The sequence below is a fragment of the Urocampus carinirostris genome, chromosome 1 (genome assembly GCF_059441175.1).
Source record: "Urocampus carinirostris isolate Australia breed hairy pipefish chromosome 1, RoL_Ucar_1.0, whole genome shotgun sequence".
Classification (NCBI taxonomy): domain Eukaryota; kingdom Metazoa; phylum Chordata; class Actinopteri; order Syngnathiformes; family Syngnathidae; genus Urocampus; species Urocampus carinirostris.
In genome coordinates, this window is record NC_142349.1 from 7,798,418 (window position 1) to 7,817,958 (window position 19,541).

General features: G+C 37.8%; 1 protein-coding gene across 2 annotated transcripts in view; it reads right to left on the reverse strand.

The window, feature by feature from the left end:
* cacna1ha (calcium voltage-gated channel subunit alpha1 Ha) overlaps nt 1-19,541 on the reverse strand; it is a 72,330-nt gene that overhangs the window by 51,002 nt on the left and 1,787 nt on the right. For both annotated transcript variants that reach the window (XM_088353634.1, XM_088353549.1), the window contains exons 2-8: nt 17,828-17,961; nt 17,238-17,335; nt 13,668-13,827; nt 11,908-12,232; nt 9,629-9,721; nt 5,837-6,075; nt 1,885-2,408 (exon numbers count right to left, since the gene is read on the reverse strand). In XM_088353634.1, the coding sequence (XP_088209760.1) occupies nt 1,885-2,408; nt 5,837-6,075; nt 9,629-9,721; nt 11,908-12,232; nt 13,668-13,827; nt 17,238-17,335; nt 17,828-17,961 (1,573 nt within the window). The remainder of the gene's footprint in view (nt 1-1,884; nt 2,409-5,836; nt 6,076-9,628; nt 9,722-11,907; nt 12,233-13,667; nt 13,828-17,237; nt 17,336-17,827; nt 17,962-19,541) is intronic.

Sequence of the window (19,541 nt, forward strand, 5' to 3'; positions counted from 1 at the left end):
TAGAATACGATCGCTTTTGTTGGAAGCACAGCAGAATGCGCGTTCACGCGAGGGGGGAGGATTTTATATACGGTGTGCATTACCGTTCGATTACGTTCACAACAAAAACAAAGACGGACTGGTTTAAGTTGTATTACATTCCCAACAAATGCAAGACGAAGTGGTTTTGGTTATATGTTCGCCATTACATTCCCTAAAAGTGATATAAAAGTGAGATAAAACGAGGTAAAAGTGGTTGTAGTAGTGAGGGGATGTTAATCTCGGCAGGGATGTATTTCTCGGCATAACACCGGGCTGTAGAAATCATAACCGCTCAAGACACAGTCCCGTGAAGATCAAGATTTCAAGCTATGGCATCGAAGAAGCCAAAATGTTATTATTATAATAGTTTTTCATTTTTATTTTATCATCTTGTTATGAAATGAAAAGAAATGTCAAGAAATAAAAATGGATTAAGACGAGGTCACTACGGTGACGGGGATCCATGTTCACCCCTTGACGTCTCGAGCACAACTCACGTGTGCTCGGCAAATCGCGCTGTATATACACGGAGAAAGGCGTTTGACCGTCACACGCGTAACACGCTAATTTCACGTGATAACACCGCGATACAGGCGCAGAATATGCTATTACCATGCTCCACCCACGATTACCCGCTGAAATTTCCCGTCCTACCCATGTGTAACCACGCCCTGGCCGCGGCCAGAGCACGTCGTTCCGCGTCATTTCCGCGTCATCACCTCGTGTGCCGCCCGCGGTTAACACGTGCTCGAAGTTTTGAGCAGCTCAAAACTTTTTCGCGCGGCCAACCGCGTGTGAATTTCCGACCGCGAGTAAAGCACTGCTGTATCTCGTCTGTATGCCGATCTCAAAGCGTCCAATAGCGTCCGCCTCACAGGCAGAAATTTCTGGCCGTGATTCAGCCGCAAACGGCTGTGTGACCGGCCCCTATCACGTGAACTATTGTTTGACCCAGTCTGATAGGAACTTGCTGTCTGTAGCTGCAGACTGCTATTTTGCGGTGGTACCAGATAAGGATAAAATTAGATTAGCTGTTGAGAATTTTCAACATTCACTAATATCTTCAAGAAGTAGAAGTCAATGACTGTTTTCAGACTTTAATCATTACCATATATATGAATATCCAGACACTCAACGAGCTCAAGAGAAGGTCTATGGCAGGGGTGGCGAACACATGGCTCTGGAGCCGCATGTGGCTCTTGGCCAATAAAAATGCGGCTCTTTGCCTCATCATATTTTCTATATACTGTGGCTCTTGTTTCATGTTTATTTTTTTGTGTATTGAGGGTGGACACTTTCCTCTAAATCAACACTAGAACAATACTTGTAGTATTACAAGGAGAGGAGTGTGATTTGGGAAATAATATGTTTTTAATTGTGTGTGTTTGTGTCTGTCTGTCTGTCATGGCAGGTCAGTGCATGGTGTGGCTCTCTCACAGTTAAACTTTTCGGCTCTTTGTGTCAAACTTGTTCCCCATCCCTGGTCTATGGTATAGCATATCCAACCTGCTAAACTGTTTTCAGCTGTGCTATCATAATTGCAAAGGGGTTTTCTAATCATCCATTGGCATTTAACACAATTAGCAGACATCATATAGTTTTAGAACACTGGATGGCTGGTTGCTGGAAAAGGGCCTCTCTACACTTATGTAAATAATGCATTAAAAACTCATTTTCAGCTAAAATAGTCATTTACCACCTTCATGAATGGGGTGTATTTGTGATTAGTTTCATGTTACCGTCATCCAAAAGAAAAAAAAAAACAGTTTTGCCTAAAAAAACAAGAACATTTCTACAGTTTCTAACGTTTCAACGGTTGTGCAATTGTACTATGTCAGAAATTTGAATGTATTATCATCTTACTGCGTTGTCCCACAAGCTGGTAGAGCTTGTTCACTTTTTCAGAGTGTTCAGACGTGGAATGGTTTGATGGATGCGTGTCCGGACTGCATCCACCCTGCTGTGAGTGAGGCGGTGGCGTCTTGCTGTTGTAGCTGCACACAAAGGACGGCAGAATAGTCGGGTAGTTCATTCCTCCGTTGAGTCTCCTAAGCAAGGCCCCCATGCCTTGGCTGACCGCCAACTGAGCGCCTCCGCTGCTGTTTCCGTTTCGACTTCCTTTCCCAAGTGCCTTCATCTCGAGTTCCACTGATCCAATGCCACCGTCCCCAGCCAAATGTTCCGCGCCCGCCACGCTGCTTGCATGGCGGCCCCCATTAGGTAGGCGGCAGTGCTGGTGCTGATGGTTCTGCAGCAGGCTGTGTATTGGCCTCAACCACAATGAGCTACCTGGGCCCGTGCCTCTACTTGAACTGTGGCCGTGTCCATTACCTCCGCTGTTGTTGCTGCCACCGCTGCCGTTAGGATTCACCTTTTTACGCCGTTTACTGGAAAAAGATAATAAAATTAAGTCATTTTAAAAATGATCAAAGTTCTGCATACAAGGACACGAGAATTTTGGTCTACGAGTTGTACGAACGGAAACTCAGATCATGAGCAGTCCCAGAGGCTATCACCAGAGACCGTTCAACGCTTATGACTGCTTTCTGCTAGCATCAGCTCATCCCATTTGCACATACAAACTAGTACAGGCAAAAAAAAAGAAAACGTGTTTTGTGTTTACGTTAATTTAAAGTTACATTAACTTCTATTCAGTACAGTAGGTGCAGTAGGTGTAAGCTTTACTTGTATTTTGTGGCATTTACAGTTTGTTCTGTCTTTTGTCATCATAAAGTGTCTCAGCAGTGAACATCCATTCTTTCATGGTCTTCCATATAAAGGTGTCCTTGGCGATATACAGTCAAAATGGAGTCTGTTAATGTGATACCTTGACTGTAAACTGTAGTGGAAACCATTCCTTATATATACTGGACAGCTGTCTTAATTAGGTATCCTTTGGTTTCGCAAGGAAAAATACTTGACCTTGAAATTATCAATTATGGCACGTTCTAGATACGGATCGCCTGAGTCCAATTATCTTTGAGCTATGCATACTCATGAAAAGAGCCACATATGGCTCACGAGCCATAGGTTGCTGACCCTGGTCTAAAGGCTCAAAAAGCAACATTCATTAAAAAAATGAGCTTTTGAATGCAACTGGCTTGACTGTGCCTGGCTCCAATCATAGAAGAAAGCCCCCTCCTAGTGCTAATCATCAGGCTTCAGCGAAGTATCACGTTTACACCAGATTTCTAAACACATTATCTTTTTCGCTCAAGCTGCATGTGGCTAATTGCGCTCGTGTTGGCAAATTCTAAGTTGTTCATCCATTAGGCTCATTTGCATATAGGTAAGCTATTTATTCACCCAATACTTGCAAATGACATCATTTAAATGTGTTGGAAATAACATCAGAGTACTGAGACCCAAACTGCTTGGAAACACAGTCAGTGAAGCATTTAAGAATCAGTATATCTTCTTGAATAACACAAGTTATAGCCCTATGCAAAAGTTAGGCAGTTCCTGTAAATTTTGCTATGCGAAGTTTATTTTTTATCCATAGCACATACAATATGTGAAGGTTAGGGCCTGGGTGCCAAGTTCGGCCCCAATAAGGTTTTTTTCGGCCCTTAAGATGATCTTGATTCATTACAGTATCGGAACAGGGGGCCGTTGTGTCTCTGTTATCACTGTACGTTACTTCTCCTTGAACTTTATTTTATTATCGTTTAGTGGATGAAACAACATTGCTGTTGTTTCATTTTGCGAAGTGACTTTAGCCCAAAAATAAATAAGCCGGCTTCTTTCATTTAATGTCCATGTAATGGTGATTTTTATATCAAGGAATTCTTTAGTGTTGAAAACAAAAGATTACTGCAGAGTCATAAGAAAATAATGCTTTGTTTATCTGATCGTAACGGAATCTATTTGAGAATCAATTAGGTTCGATATGTTCAATACGTGTTATTTAAAAAAAAAAAAAAATCCCTCGGTTTGTAACTTAAGTTAAGTCTTATATATGTATATATATATATATATATATATATATATATATATATATATATATATATATATATATATATATATATATATATATATATATATACATATATATATATATATATATATATATATATATATACATATATATATATATATATATATATATATATATATATATATATATATATATATATATATATATATATATATATACAGTAAAATTGACATAATATTTCACACTTAAGCTTTAGCTTGTTTCTTTATTCCTAGGGTGTCAATAGTTGGCTTTGACAATACAAGGAAATTATTATTATTATTATTATTATTTAAAGTCTTTCCAGCAACCGCCTACAACCATTTGAGTTTATATTGCTTAAAGTAATAAAGCATATTTCGAAATAAAGGATTGGAAGATGTAAGCAAACACGCAACGTAAAGTACCATATTTTCCAAAGTATAACGTGCACCGGGTTATAAGGCGCAACCCCAAAAATGAGTTTTTTTTAATATTTTTCCATAAAAAAGGCGCACAAGGTGCAGATAATTTAAACTGCAGTAAGGGTTTAAATTGCTACAAAATGAAATATTGACCATGTGTGTGCAATACAAAATCATTATTGGACAAAACCACGCTCCCTCATATCCTTTAGATTTCCCCCTATGTTCCGGTCCCTCATGTAGGTTTTAGATCAGGGGGGTGTTGTAATAATAGTCTGTGGTTTGCAATAATCTGTGGTCTGTGCAGCCTTTTGAAACTCTTTGTCATTAAGGGCTATACAAATAAACATGACTTGACTTGACTAGTCGAAAAATATCGCTGATCACAATTGCAAAAAAATGGATGCAATGGGATTCAAACCCTAATCGCGGTGGGGAGCACACTGGATCCTATCCACTAGACTATGAGGGACACAGACATCACTTAAGAAGGCTTTTATGGGTTTTAGAATAGAATAGAATAGAATAGAATAGAATAGAATAGAATAGAATAGAATAGAATAGAATAGAATAGAATATACCTTTATTGCCATTGTAACAAAATGGGTTAACATATTGTGACAACGAAATTGGGCATGACACTCCAGTGTCACACATTCACAGTGAGGTAAAAAAAAAACAAGAAGATAAAGGAACAGAGAAGATAAGGTTATAAAACAAGGAGGATAAGGTTATAGTTATAATTTACAAAATATTTACTCAAGAAATGTCGGCATGTAGGATGTTTTATGTCATCATCACACTTTTTCTAGTCACGTGTCACGTTGCTGATGTTATTATTGGGCCAAGATGGGAGAATATTCACAGACATTAAACCGGTCCGTGGTACAGAATATGTTGAGTACTACTGAAATACAGTATTGTATCGCCGACCCCAAAGTATTTCCGAACGAAGCGCATAAGATTCCGAACTGAATGAAGAGAAAGGCATAGTGGGAAGTAGTTAGGCCAACCTGAGAGATATAAATAAATGCACGGTCGCACAAATTCAACAACGTTTGTCACTTACAATGCTTAGAGCTGAAAAGAGTGAATCAAAACTTTATACCGATTTTAAAAGACTCTCTTATTTCTCATTTCTCTAACATTTGTATATGTCACTGTGACTAAAAATAGTGTGGTAATCAAATAAGACCTATTTTCTTTCCCCAAATTTTTAATGTCCTTATTGTTCTGTTGTTTAGGATTTTCTGCTATCTGGGTTCAATCCCTGTTGCCACCATAGTAAAGCAGCGAAAAATATAAAAAAAAATGCACACATTGTTTTGGTACATAAGGTGCACCTGATTATAAGGCACACGTCCATATGTATGGCCAGAAAATATAGTAATTTATTCAACATTTCCTTTAATAGCTCATACAGTCCAAATCTGACCTGTGCCAAACCGAGTATATCCTCTGCAGCCTGCGTGTGAACTTGCGGTAGAGGTGACTGATGTAGCGCAACATCTCCTCATAACACGAACCAGGTTCACTGTAACTGGCAAGCGTGGAGTCGTTGGACATGAAGCGAGCTCGCTGCTCACGCATAAGAGCGTTCTCACGTTGCTTCGTCTCTGAGAACTGGGTGGCGATAACCACGAGGCACAAGTTGATCATGAAGAAAGATCCCACCTGTTCATGGAGGGAATTGAAAGAATATTTCATAATCAAATAGATAAAGACATCTCCCACCACAATTTTGAAAACATGTGTTGTATCATTTTTTATAGGACAGTTTACCAGGGAAGATCAGTATCAATTCAAGTAAATACAGTATATAGTAGTATTGATCGATACTGATCCATTACTAATCCTTGTTGCTTGGAAGGGTCATGAACATTTAGTAATTGAATTCTCCGCCTTGAGTTACTTTGTATTAATGATAAACACAGCACAAATATTTTGGGCACTAAAAATATTTCGTATTTTTGTAATAACTTTAATTCGGTCAAACTTAAAGAGTATGAAAAATAGCTAGAAATATTTTGTATTACATCTGTGGTAGAACAGAAGCCAAAGAGAGTCAAATAAAAAAGCACAAGCGTAAAAATAATACAAATTTATTAATGTCAACATGTCCACTTAACCTTGCATTGCACAAGATTTTGAAAATTAAGTCGGAAAGTTCAAATCATGTAAACAATACAATCGAAAATGAAAAATAATTTTACGACTCAACAATCCTTTTGTTCGTTTAATTACTATACAGTCATTAGCTCTATTACCACAGATGAGACAGGGAAAACAAAAGACATTTGAAAATGAAATTTAAGTTAAGACCCTTCCTTTTTTGCGGTCAACAAATTTAAGACTGTTTAAGGTTTTTAAGACCTGCGTGAACCCTGTGTTTACGTTTTTATTTCCAGCTCACTGCTGCTCAGCATGGTGAACTTTTTGCATGTGCTCATGTAAATGTGTGGAGATACCACAGCAGCAGACAGCTTAACCACACAAATGACAACTGGCATTATCCTTTTCTGTTGTTTAAAAAATAGTCCACACCACGCTGCGCTACCAGTTTGCCTCTGTCAAATGTAGCTTCCGATAGGATGCGCAGGTAAACGCGGCCCTCTACTGCCTGTCAGGCAAGATGTAGTAGCAGGTCATGTAGGGAGAGGTGCTAAATCCGTGCCTAGCTGTCGCGTAACTTGGCAATAAACATAGAATGGCCATGGGTGCTGGTAAAAGAAAGAAGGACTGCGCTATCTACATATAAAAGCGACACTTTGAGGAAATTGGGTGAGGGGTGAAGTATCAATTCCAGGACAATAGTATTGATCTGATCCATGCTCTTGGTTATTGTCGATCTTATCAATATTTGTATCAATCCTCCCTCGCCAAGAGCACAGTATCATTGGAGCTTTCATTTAATTAAGACTAAAAGGGTTTGGCTAAACAATGTCGATCGTAAAACAGTTGTCAAACATAATAAAGCCTTCTAATTATGAAGATAAGTCTTAACCAGGTAAATAGCCAACTAACCATCAATCAAAATGTGTGTTAAACATATCGTTGCTACAGACTATTAATTAACTAAGACAAATAAATGCGATAAGCAGGCTCACGAAATCAATTATTTATATGATATTTTTTTTATAATTTATTATCTTGTTTTTTTAATTATTATTTTCATCATGCATAACACAGCTTATTTTCCTGTCCTCATTTTTTTCCAAGTGCATAATAAGCACTTTTACATCAAACGACAAGCAGACAGCAAGCTCATAAAGCAGTTCAAAATATCGCTAAAGCCGGGATCTTTGAAAACCTACACAAAGGCACGATAAGGGAAATTATGTGATAGGAGGCAACGCAGCATTACTGCATAAGAGAGCAGTGCTGAACCGAAAGCAGAGTTTAGAAAGGTTATTCTGGGTTTCAGAAGGAAGAACTCAACTTTGAGCACACAAGTGCATCTTCCAGCAAAAACATGTTATGCAATTGCAAATTGGCTGAGAAATCTGACTTTATTATGCAGTTTATACACAACCAACTGAATGGTCAATTGTTGGCATTTATGTAGTGCTTTTCAAGTCACTTAAGACCTTTCAAGGCACTTTACAATGTACTTTACACTTACCCATTCACACACACACACACTCAGACCGATAAAGGCGACTGACTACCTGCTTATTGGGTGCCTTAGGGGTTCAGTGTCTTGCCCATGGACACTTTGATATTTAACTCGGAGGAACCGGGACTCAATCCTGCAACATATCTGCCCCAAGACGAGTGCTCTAAAGTCAACTACTGTACATTAACGCTCCTCTTGTGTTTTGCCGGTCACTGACACGTTTTGGATTTTAAATGCATACAAAAACCACACACGTATGTTTGTTGCATCGAGGTTTCTTTACTTTGTCAAGAATGTCGAAGCAAAACAAAATAAGATTAAAAAATTAAAAAAACGAAAAAAAAAACCACTACATTATAAAATGCTCTAATTGAAATTGCTACACTTGTATTGTTAGGGTCGGTTTCGACCCATCTATAAAAACAATATCATCAAACACTAGGCTAAAGCCAAACCTGAAATCTTAAGTCGACTGGACATATTGGGCATCAATTTTTGCCACATATGCATCTTGACCGATGTTCCCTCTAATTTTCCACGGGCCTGAGCGTTCACACAAAGTCGGTGAGCAACGCTTGAAACAACAGTGAGCAACAGCAATCCCAAGTGTGGCAAGATAATTAATTATCAAAAATGTCCAAAACTTGACATCAAGTTACATTTTACTGAGTTTCCGGCAATGCAAAATTATGTTTCTCTTTTGAATAAATTGACTCAGGTACTATTGCAAAGGTTGTACGGCGTACAAACGTCGTTTGTTCGGCCTACAAACGTCGTTTGTTCTTACAATTCTTTCACAAGATTTCTTTTTATTTCCTGATATATTTTGTCGCATAATATTAACATTTTTGGGGGCTTATTTAGTCGGTTGTTAGTTACAGAACTGTCCTTAATCACATTTTTTAGTGGAAGTACAATGTTGGCAACAAGATTCACTTGATATAATTGGAAATTATTTGAATGCAACACAAACTTTTTCTTCTTTTTCTGTGTTTTTTTCTACTTTTTTTTAAATTCCTTTAAAAAAATCTCATTGTGTTTATTTTTCAGGATCATGCTGCGCCCATTATAAAGGTCTGCAAAAATACTAAATCTTCAGATTGAAACTAAGGTTTGTAGCAGACTTGAGCTGTGCAGGAAAATGAAAGACAGAGTGCCACTGTAAACTCAATTTACATTTTCAAAACATGACTAGCTCTGGCATAGTGGACAATTATCCCAGTTCAACAATCATCAGTTTTTGCTCTGACATTGATCATAGTATAATCCCATTTTGACTCATCCAATTACGGCTTCAAGTCCCTAGGTTCCTGAGCTGTATTTAGACATCGAATGGATTGAATAGACGGTCTGGAGATAATAACAGTCTTTTTCAAATATCTAAAATGCACCCGGAGAGAGCCAAAGTGATTGAAGTTTAAATTCCTACATTACTAAAATTTTGTTCTTGAACATTTGGGCGGCATATTCGGGTTTTAGTGTAGGTTTGTACACAAACACATTTTTATAGCTAATGCCCGATGATACACACTGACAAATATAAATTAATTTAGCTGTTGTGTGTCACATTGTCTATAAAGAGCAGATAAAAACAAGAAATGTTTTACTTACAATTATAAGCAGTATAAAATATATAAAATTGTAGAATGAATGAGCATCCATCACATAGTACATGATATCCACCCATCCTTCCAGTGTGATGACCTGTATGAGAGACAGAAAGAGGGGAGTAGGGTGGGGATTAATTAGAATGTATATACAGAATATCACACCTATACCCTTTAATGTGATGTAGTGTGTTATTTCGGTCATGTTTAACCATAGAAAGTAAAACATAAATTGTGCATGAGTGTGTGTTTGCATCAAATAACTGATACAGCTCCTTGGTGGAGGGCACGTACTAATGAGTATACGGGTTGCTGGTCCCGGAAATCAGAGGCAGAGCACTGCCAAGCCAATAATAAAATCACTCCTCACTATTTACACCTCAGCTTGCATAGCGAATTACAGCGAAAACAACCTAGTGGCCCCAGATCAACTTCATAACAGTTTACTGGTATGAGACATTCACGTTTGCAACAACTGTAAAGATTCAGTCAAAAATGTGATATAACTTTTGTAGTGTTGCAGTTTCTTTCTTGATTTACTTTTTCTTTCCGGGTAAATTGTTAAACCCAAAATAAGAATTAAAAATGCTGACAGGTTCAAGCCAAGGCATATAATAAAATGTGGATTTATGTGCCTATACAGTATATCTTATGCCATATGAATATTTCAAACCATCCGTAGTTTCTATTTTTTTTTCACAGAATACCTTAAGGGATGCAAAATTTGTAAAAAGAGCAACACATTTTAGTTAAATTGGAGCACAATCTTTTTAAGTAAATGACCCATAAATGTGGTCTAAAACTAAAATCACTCACCCATTATGCTAATATTAGTCACAAGCACACGGCGAATAATTATGTTATATTTTTGGTGCTGGAAACTGATAAAAGAACAAACTATTTATATCTGCACTGTCTTGAATGCATGAGTCATCGGTCTTGTTTCCAGGTCATGTAAATTCGGTTAATGCTGTACAGTTCATCATGGAACTTTCTTCGAAGGGAGAAATACTGAAGCTAGCAAAGCCTTAGTATAATAAATCCTCCCATGAATTTGCCATTGCCAAACGTCTGCTGAGCCTAGCATATGATCCCTTGATCCATACAATGTTTTGAGGAACAGGAAAACTCCAAAGGCTCGAACGGTGTTCAGAATCATTTTGGACTCAAAGAGCAATGAAAGCAAAATATAATAATTTTTCATTGTATTTGTATTTCAATTTTTGGGAGAGCCATACCATATATTCCCTGTTGTAATATATGATTATTAGATACATTTCATAAATTAATAAAAATGTCAGAGACTGTGTCCCACGTCAACAAACATACTACTTGCAATGTGTATCTCTCTCGCAGTTACTAAAAAATGTTAAGGCTCATTTTGAATGTCATTTTATGTTGTTAATAATGGTTCCAAGACTAGGTCCGAACAGTCTTTTGTGAGAATGTTTCAAAATACTACAAACGAGAAGGATACGGATGTATCAAGGGGCATTCGCTAGGTGTGCAGAGATCCTCCCACCCCTACCGCTCAACTAATAAATTGCTCTGGGTGCTTGTTTGGCATTTTGTTCTGTGGTTTTTATCATTAAATGTCCCAGCAGTGAACATAGATTGTTTAATGAGCTTCCATATGAAGGATTCCTTATAGACGTACAGCCAAAACGTGGTCTGTTGGTGTAACACTGTGAGTAAACTGCAGTTGAAAGCACGATACATTTTGGACTGAACAAAAGGTTTTTATGTTGCTTCAGTTTCGCAAACACTACATTTGGAAAATCACGAAAAGATTACTATGACCCTTAATTTTTCTTCCAAGCCAGATATACTCATGCATTCATGAAAAGAGCCATATTTGGTTCATAAGCCATACGTTCCGACCCTTGAACTAGAGTGACTCATTGTGAAGTTAACTTAAAACAAAAACCCATGAAAATTAAACTTCAACGACTAGGCTTTGAGGGAGTTTTATAAGATTGATTTTGACTCGTGTCACTGATTTTGTCATGACACCTTTTACACGATCCCAAGGCCTCAGGGGTTCTGTTCCCATTCTGTAAACAAAGATGGTTCTGCCATTTCTTCAATTTCAGTCAGGAAAGCCCGCAGCGACAGAACATTTTTGGACGTGAGATACTGACTGAGCAAAGGTGACGGACATCTCATATAAAATGCAGCTTAACTGCAGATCTCTGCAGGATTTCACAATGCGTACCTCTCTAGTTTAAAAAAAGAACAATGTTCGTGCATTTTTAAATAAAACACAACCATTTTACATCATACCTGGAAAATAGCAATCCAAGCATAGCCGATGTTGTCAAAGTTGACGGCTCCTTTGTGAGGGTTGTGATCCCCGGGGAGACACGTATTATAGTACTGATTCCAATTAATACAGCCATTTACGCTATCGCCTCCCACTGTAAGGGGTGCTCCATCCGGATCCAGACTTTGGTACGGCGCCGGTAATTGGCATTCGGTTTTGGCCTCAGTGAAGGGCGGAACATCGTGACAGCGAAGCATTCCGTTCTCACGGGGTGCCGAACAGATGAACGGGCTGTCTTCGCCATCGTCCGACATGTAGTAAGGACTGATTGACAGGTTGTATTTTCTATATGGACATAAATAAAATAATTTTACAACAAAGCAATACATTTTGATAACGAAAAACAAATTTGCAATGTAGTAACCGCTAGACGTAAACTATAAGCCCGATTCCGATCCGAGTCTCGTCCTCGGTTGGGCCTAAAATCTCAATCGTGTCGTCGGGCCGGTCCTCTCTCCAAATAAATAAATATGTTTTATAATAATGTGTACTAAAACAATGTCGGGATGCTAAACTTACAAATGCATCTATTGAAAAAAACAATAACAAAAACCTTCTCTCTCACTTAAAATCCCTTGCTAGATTCTTAAAGATGTACTGCTGCTATTGTTTATGGCCTAAATTTTTAACCAATCAAAATGACAAATAGCCTTGACATTTTCCCATCAACTCTTCAAAGATGGAAAAGTGTCAATTAATGTAACCTGTGCAGACAGAAATATAATAGCTTTAAATTATTTTGCAAAATGTTTTACTTACATTCCATTACAAGAGAAAAGCTTTAATTTATCATAAATCACCTCTCCTTGCTACTGAGTCCTAATGAATAAAATACAAAATGTTGGTTTTACTCCAGGCTCGGTCCTGCAAATCAAATTCATTGGTTAGGCTTGAGCTATATTACTTGTGAGCCTGGGTCAGTTTGGGCAAAATTCGAAATGTTAGGTCATATGGAGTATCTTTTCTTTAAAATTAAAAATAGCCTTCTGAATACAACATTCATTTTATGTTCAGTGCGGTTTTCTAAAAATAACATCATTTTTATAATTATCTTTAAATAGTTTGAACATAAACACTTTTTTACTCATACATTTGTTTTGTATATAATTTGGATTTAACCTATCGATCTGATCATCTAGATGTATGTATATGTTACTTTAATTTTGGAGGATTATAATGTATAATAGATAAATATCATTACATAGAATAGAATAGAATAGAAAAAATAGTCATTATTGTCATTGATAATAACATGGCGAATGTTGTTCACAACAAGATTAGACATGGGAATCCAGCATAAACAGGTAATAAAGACTTAAAAGCGAAAAACTAGAATAAAATAATGCCAGGATAAATAGACAAACATATTTAGAAATGCTTGGTGTTTGGCCTAAATTCTAACAATAGTGGGATGAAAAATACAGCATTATTACTGCAATTGTGTGGCAAGATGACTGAAAGTAAAAAGTGGATAAAAAATACTGAAAAAAGGCACAGCTTGATCATATTTGTGAACATGTAAGAATAGCAGGTTCTCAAGGAACAGCTTGTCTACACATGTGCTGAGAGCTTTGTACAGTGTTCTGACGGTTTGTCCTATTTTCAGGACAAAAAGGCTTGTTCTAAAATTTCTCAAGGCCTTTAGTTTACTTATGTACCTAACCTGATTGAGAAAGAGGCTAGACTTTTACATATAACACAAGCGGATATTTTTACTTACGTTCGGATATCTCCTCCCATAAAGCAGCGGTTCCTAAGAAGACCTGCCCAGAGCTGAACCCCAACAATCCCAAAAATAAAAAAAACAAAAAAGCACAGGAGGAGGACGTTTCCCAACATTGGAAGAGTGTCCAACAGCAGCGTCACCAAAATTCTCATACCTGCGTAGTGTCAAAAAAAATAATGGGAAAAATATGTGAACCAAAAGACAGGCCTAATGAAACATCTTGACAACTATTAGCGATCATGCGATCTTTATTTTTTGGGCCAAAATAATTGCAAGGAATGACAACAGAAAATATGGCAATTTGACATAATTGTGTCCGGAGGGATCTGAAGTAATACCCCCTGTAGCTGGTATTACCTAAGTGCATCTGGCAAGCTTCCATCTCCATGTGTCACATGTCGTTAACATCAGCGTGAAGAAGTCTGTCCTACAGCGTGAGCAGCTGACATCCTATCTCTAATTTATATTATCCCTCTTAGAATTATGACAGTGCATATCTTTTCACTTTTCACTTGTCCATTCTCCTTAATGCCTACCCATATTTAGGAAATTAGTATGTACAGTCAGGCTCACTGATCAGCTGACTTACAGGTATGAATACAGACAAAGACACATACCGTTAAAATATTTACCCCACATTTATGAAACTTTTACAAACTTAGTCTAGGATAATAGGACATTGGCGCCACTACATTCAAGCTACTCCACTTATGAGTAATTCAAGAATATAGACGTCTTTTGAATGAAAGTCTTCCCTGACATACAAGAGAAAATTCAAGTTACGATAATTTCAAGACGCTAACACTAGAGGGCCGGGTGCTCGTCCCAGTTAGCACAACTGTTTCTGGACATACAGAACTGATATCGTGCTCTTGTTTTTTTTTTTTTTTTTTTTTTTTTTTTTTTTTTTTTTTTTTTTGGAGGGGGGGGGAGTGCTTTCGCCTTGGATTTCCTTTTTGTGGCTTTTTTGTTACCTGAGTCATGAGTTCTGGAAAGGGAAATGTAGAAGTAACTTTATGTTTGTGCCTTTTCTTTTGTGACCCTCCCCATAAGTTCTGGAAAAGGAAATGTAAAGGTAACTGTATTTTAAAGAGTGCAGTAAGTTTTAAGTATCTTCAATAGTCTCGAGTGCTCCCTCACTCCTCTATCACCACCCATACACCTCTGTTAGCAACCGCTGACTTTGTCCATGGTAAATGCTCATAATAAACCCGTACTCTATTTCATGTATGTCACTTTATCTTAATCCTTTATCTTTATGTTCTGTTAGTATTTAACTTTGTTTGTATTCATTACAAAAAGGAATTATTGTAGGTATTAAGGGTTAAATTGGATGATTTTTGGAAGGCGGGGATCAGATTAATTGATTTTATTTATTCCCTTTGGGGAAACTTGGTTTGCGATATGAGAAAGTCTAGATCCAGGCTAGATCCAAGAACAAATTAATCTTGTATTAAGATGGGCCTCTATATTTAAAAAAAATAGCTCTGGAAAATATAATTGTAGTCAATGTTCCCGCGAAATTTCCACGGGTCGGAGCGTTCACAAAAAGTCGGTGAGCAACGCTTGAAACAACAGTGAGCAACCATAACCCCAAGTGTGACAACTAAATCAGTATCAAAGATGTCCAAAACTTGACATCAAGTTACATTTTGCTGAGTTTCCAGCAATGCTATTTTTTTTCTTTTTTAAATGAATTGACTCATTTACTATTGCAAAGGTTGTACGGCCTACAAATGCCGTTTGTTTTTCCAATTATTTCACAAGATATCCATTTCTGTTTTTCCTGATATATTTTGTCGCATAATACTAACATTTTGGGGGGCTTATTTAGTCGGTTGCAAGATACAGAACTATATTTAATCACATTTTTTAGTGGAAGTACAATGTTGGCGACAAGATTCACTTGAAATAATTGGAAATTACGCAACACAAACTTTTTCTTCTTTTTCTGTGTTTTTTCTACTTTTTAAAAAAATTCCTTTATAAAAAATCTCATTGCGTTTATTTTTTCCTTGCTGTTACTTTTTTCTTTTTGTTCTCTATTTACTTTTTTCCTTTGTTTCTTTCTTTTCTTTTTTTCTGGCTTTTTCTAATTTGTTCCTTCTTTTTTCTCTTCCTTTTGTTTCTCTTTTTCTCAGCTTTTTACTACTTTTTCATTTTGGTATTTTTTTATTTTTTGTTCTATTCCCCCCTTCCTTTAAGTCATTTTTTTGCATAATTTTACATACTATTTGGTCATGTTGGGATTAAAGAAGCAAAAACAACCTGAAGAGCCGTTCAGAACCCGAAAGAGCCGGTTCCTTTTAGTGAATCTAGCCGAAGAAGCCGGTTCTCGAAAAACCCTACTGACTACTTAACTTTGTTGTACTTCCACTTTGACTTCAAAATAGCGCATTTAGAACACAGCGTTAGGGGAACCCGTGCATTTTTACCTTCATGCACTGTAACTTTGACTTAATCCGCTTCTTATTTAGCAATTTTGAACCCTCATTATTGTGTGCAGGCTAGATTTTCTTGTGCGCTGAGAATGTGCGGGCAGTGCGCGATTGCGCACGTGCGCAGCTTAGAGTGAACATTGATTATAGTCTGAAGAAAGGAGGGGACAAATAGCAATACGTGCCAAGCCACTTTCAATAGAGAGTCAATTTATATCATTTATATTGTACACAGGTGGCATATTAATTGACTGTGATTTGGGCGTGGGAAGTGTAATGCTGAAGTTGGTGTCCCACCAGGCCCATGAAACATTGGGGGAAACCCAGATGAGGAATCATCTTTCCTTGAGAGGTCCATAAAACGATGTTGCTAAGGATCAAGCATATTTTTCGTCAAGTGAGTTGTCCCTTTTGCTCAGCCCTCTGTTTTTCACCATCACCTCCTATATAGGATCTGCGTTAAGAAGGACTGAGGACATTGTGAGTGTATTAAGTTGAGCCATAGACTCAGCAGTAGTGTCACAAACAGTGCGGGTTGGACTGCTGACTGTAACTAATGTAAAGACACATTATCATGCTAGTTCTCATACCCTTATCCGGAATCAAAAACAAAGATGGTGTGAAAGCAAAACAAACATGCTATTGGTGTGATCAGGAAATACTTGCCCTTTGAGTGAGAACTGAAGTAGTAAAATACAAAATAAAACGTGACTATGGCAAAGGGTGGACTTTCAAGGAAACACGCCTTTGGGTCCTCAGGGTGGAAGTATACTCGTCTTTGTCAGCCTTGACCTTGAGTATACTGCGAGCAACGCATTAGCTAACCTATACGTCACCCACTCTCTCTCCCCGCGCCAGGAAAAACCCCCATCCCCTTCAGGGACCTGCAATAACTGGGCTTTCTTTTTTTTTTTTCAAATTGTCCCCGCCCTCTTTAAATATGAAATCTGAGGCAACTAGTGGCTCCTTGATAATGTCGAATGCTCGCTCCCCACCAACCAAAAACAAACATGTGTTTTCATGCGCATGAGATGTTGAATACAGATAATTGCAAGGAAATAGGACAACCTGACATGACTTATGATAGGGTTCAGTTATCACTGTCAAAATTAAAGCATAGACTTACTTGGTACTCTATTGATTGCCCGTAGAGGTCTCAAGACTCGTACGGTACGAATGGCGGAAAAGCTAGCATTCTGTCCATCCAGAGAGTACTCCAAAACACTAAAGGTACAAACACAGATTACAAAGATAAATACTCTATCATCTACTAACAATTGAAACATAATTGGTTTATGTAAAGCTTTCTTGTTTTGATATTGCTCTGATTAGTATGTCTTTAGCATATGTCTATGCACCTCAATTTAATTGTTTTGGAAAATTGACCAAGCAAACAAAATATATTCATTTTGTTCACTACCTTTATGGTACTGGATATTTTTTGAAAGCTGTACAACAGGACTAAATAAATCAAATGTCCAAAAGTGTTTACTGGTTCTGTGTGATGGTTGAATACTGTTGCACGAATTATGCATTCAATCGCAAAAGCATGAACAAAAGATTGTAAGATAAAATTATTGGGGCTTGTTTACGTATATTATTTCTTTTTTTTGCATGAAACAATCACTGTGTTGGAAAGAAATCGCAGGTAGTTACAGTTGGAAATCTGTGGTCAGCTATGGTGAAAATTTGCCGGTAGCTTTGCGGAACACCCACCCTGCCATGACAATTACAAAGTCCAACTGGTTCCACTTGTCACCAAGGTAACAGTTGCTACCAAATATCCCAAGGGCCACCATCTTGATGATCATTTCAACCGCGAAGAAAGCAAATATACAATCATCCAAAACCTGGTGTGAAAGCAGACATAGAGCACAAGTAGTTAACACATCAGTAAAATGTTCATCTTCGATCCGTGATAGGAAGGATAATAACAAATAAATACATTTATCTTTGTGTCATGTTATCAGTGTTTTAATTACAAATACATTTACTGTCACAAAAAATATATATATTACACTAATCATGTTTGTTGCATTGCAAAAAGAACATATTGGAATAAATGGTAGATGTGTAGCAGCAAAATATACTGGACTGTCTCAGAAAATTTGAATATTGTGATAAAGTTCTTTATTTTCTGTAATGCAATTAAAAAAACAAAAATGTCATACATTCTGGATTCATTACACATCAACTGAACTATTTCAAGCCTTTTATTATTTGAATATTGCTGATTTTGGCTTACAGCTGAAAAAAACTCAAAAATCCCATCTCAAAATATTAGAATACTTCCTCAGACCAAGTAAAAAAAATAATTTTATAACAGCAAAACTAAATCAAACATTTGAAAATGTCCATTGATGCACTCAGTACTTGGTTGGGAATCCTTTTGCACGGATTACTGCATCAATCCGGCGTGGCATGGAGGCAATCAGCCTGTGGCATTGCTGAGGTGTTATTGATGCCCAGGATGCTTCGATAGCGGCCTTCAGCTCATTTGCATTTGTAGGTCTGGTGTCTTTCATCTTCTTCTTAACTATACCCCACAAATTCTCGATGGGGTTCAGGTCAGGGGAATTAGCAGGCCAATCAAGGACAGTGATGCCATGGTCAGTGCACCAGTTACTGGTGGTTTTGGCACTGTGAGCAGGTGCCAGATCATGCTGGAAAATGAAATACTCATCTCCATAGAGCTTTTCAGCAGATGGAAGCATGTAGTGCTCTAAAATCTCTTGGTACACAGTTGCATTTACTCTGGACTTGATGAAACACAGTGGACCAACACCAGCAGCTGACATGGCTCCCCAAACCATTGCTGACTGTGGGAACTTCACACTGGATTTCAAGCAACTTGGATTTTGCTCTTCTCCAGCCTTTCTCCAGACTCTGGCGCCTTGACTTCCAAATGAAATGCAAAACTTGCTTTCGTCTGAAAAGAGGACTTTGGACCACTCTGCAACTGTCCAGTGCTTCTTCTCCATAGCCCAAGTCAGACGCTTCTTCCGTTGTCTTGAGTTCAGAAGTGGCTTGACCATGGGAATACGGCTATTGTAGCCCATTTCCCGGACACGTCTGTGAACTGTGGCTTTTGATACCTGGACTCCAGCTTCAGCCCACTGTCTTTGAAGCTCCCCCAAATTCTAGAAGCGGCTCTTCTTCACAATTTTGTTAAGGCTGCGGTCATCTCTCTTGGTTGTGCAGCGTTTACGGCCACATTTTTCCCTTCCAACAGACTTTTTGTGGATATGCTTTGAAACTGCACTCTGTGAACAGCCTGCTCTTTGAGAAATTTCTTTTTGTGTCTTACCCTCCTGATGGAGGGTATCAATGATGGTCCTCTGGACAGCAGACGGATCAGCAGTCTTCCCCATACTTGTGATTTAGTTTACTGAACCAAGCTGAGTGTTTTTAAGGCTCAGGAAACTCTCGC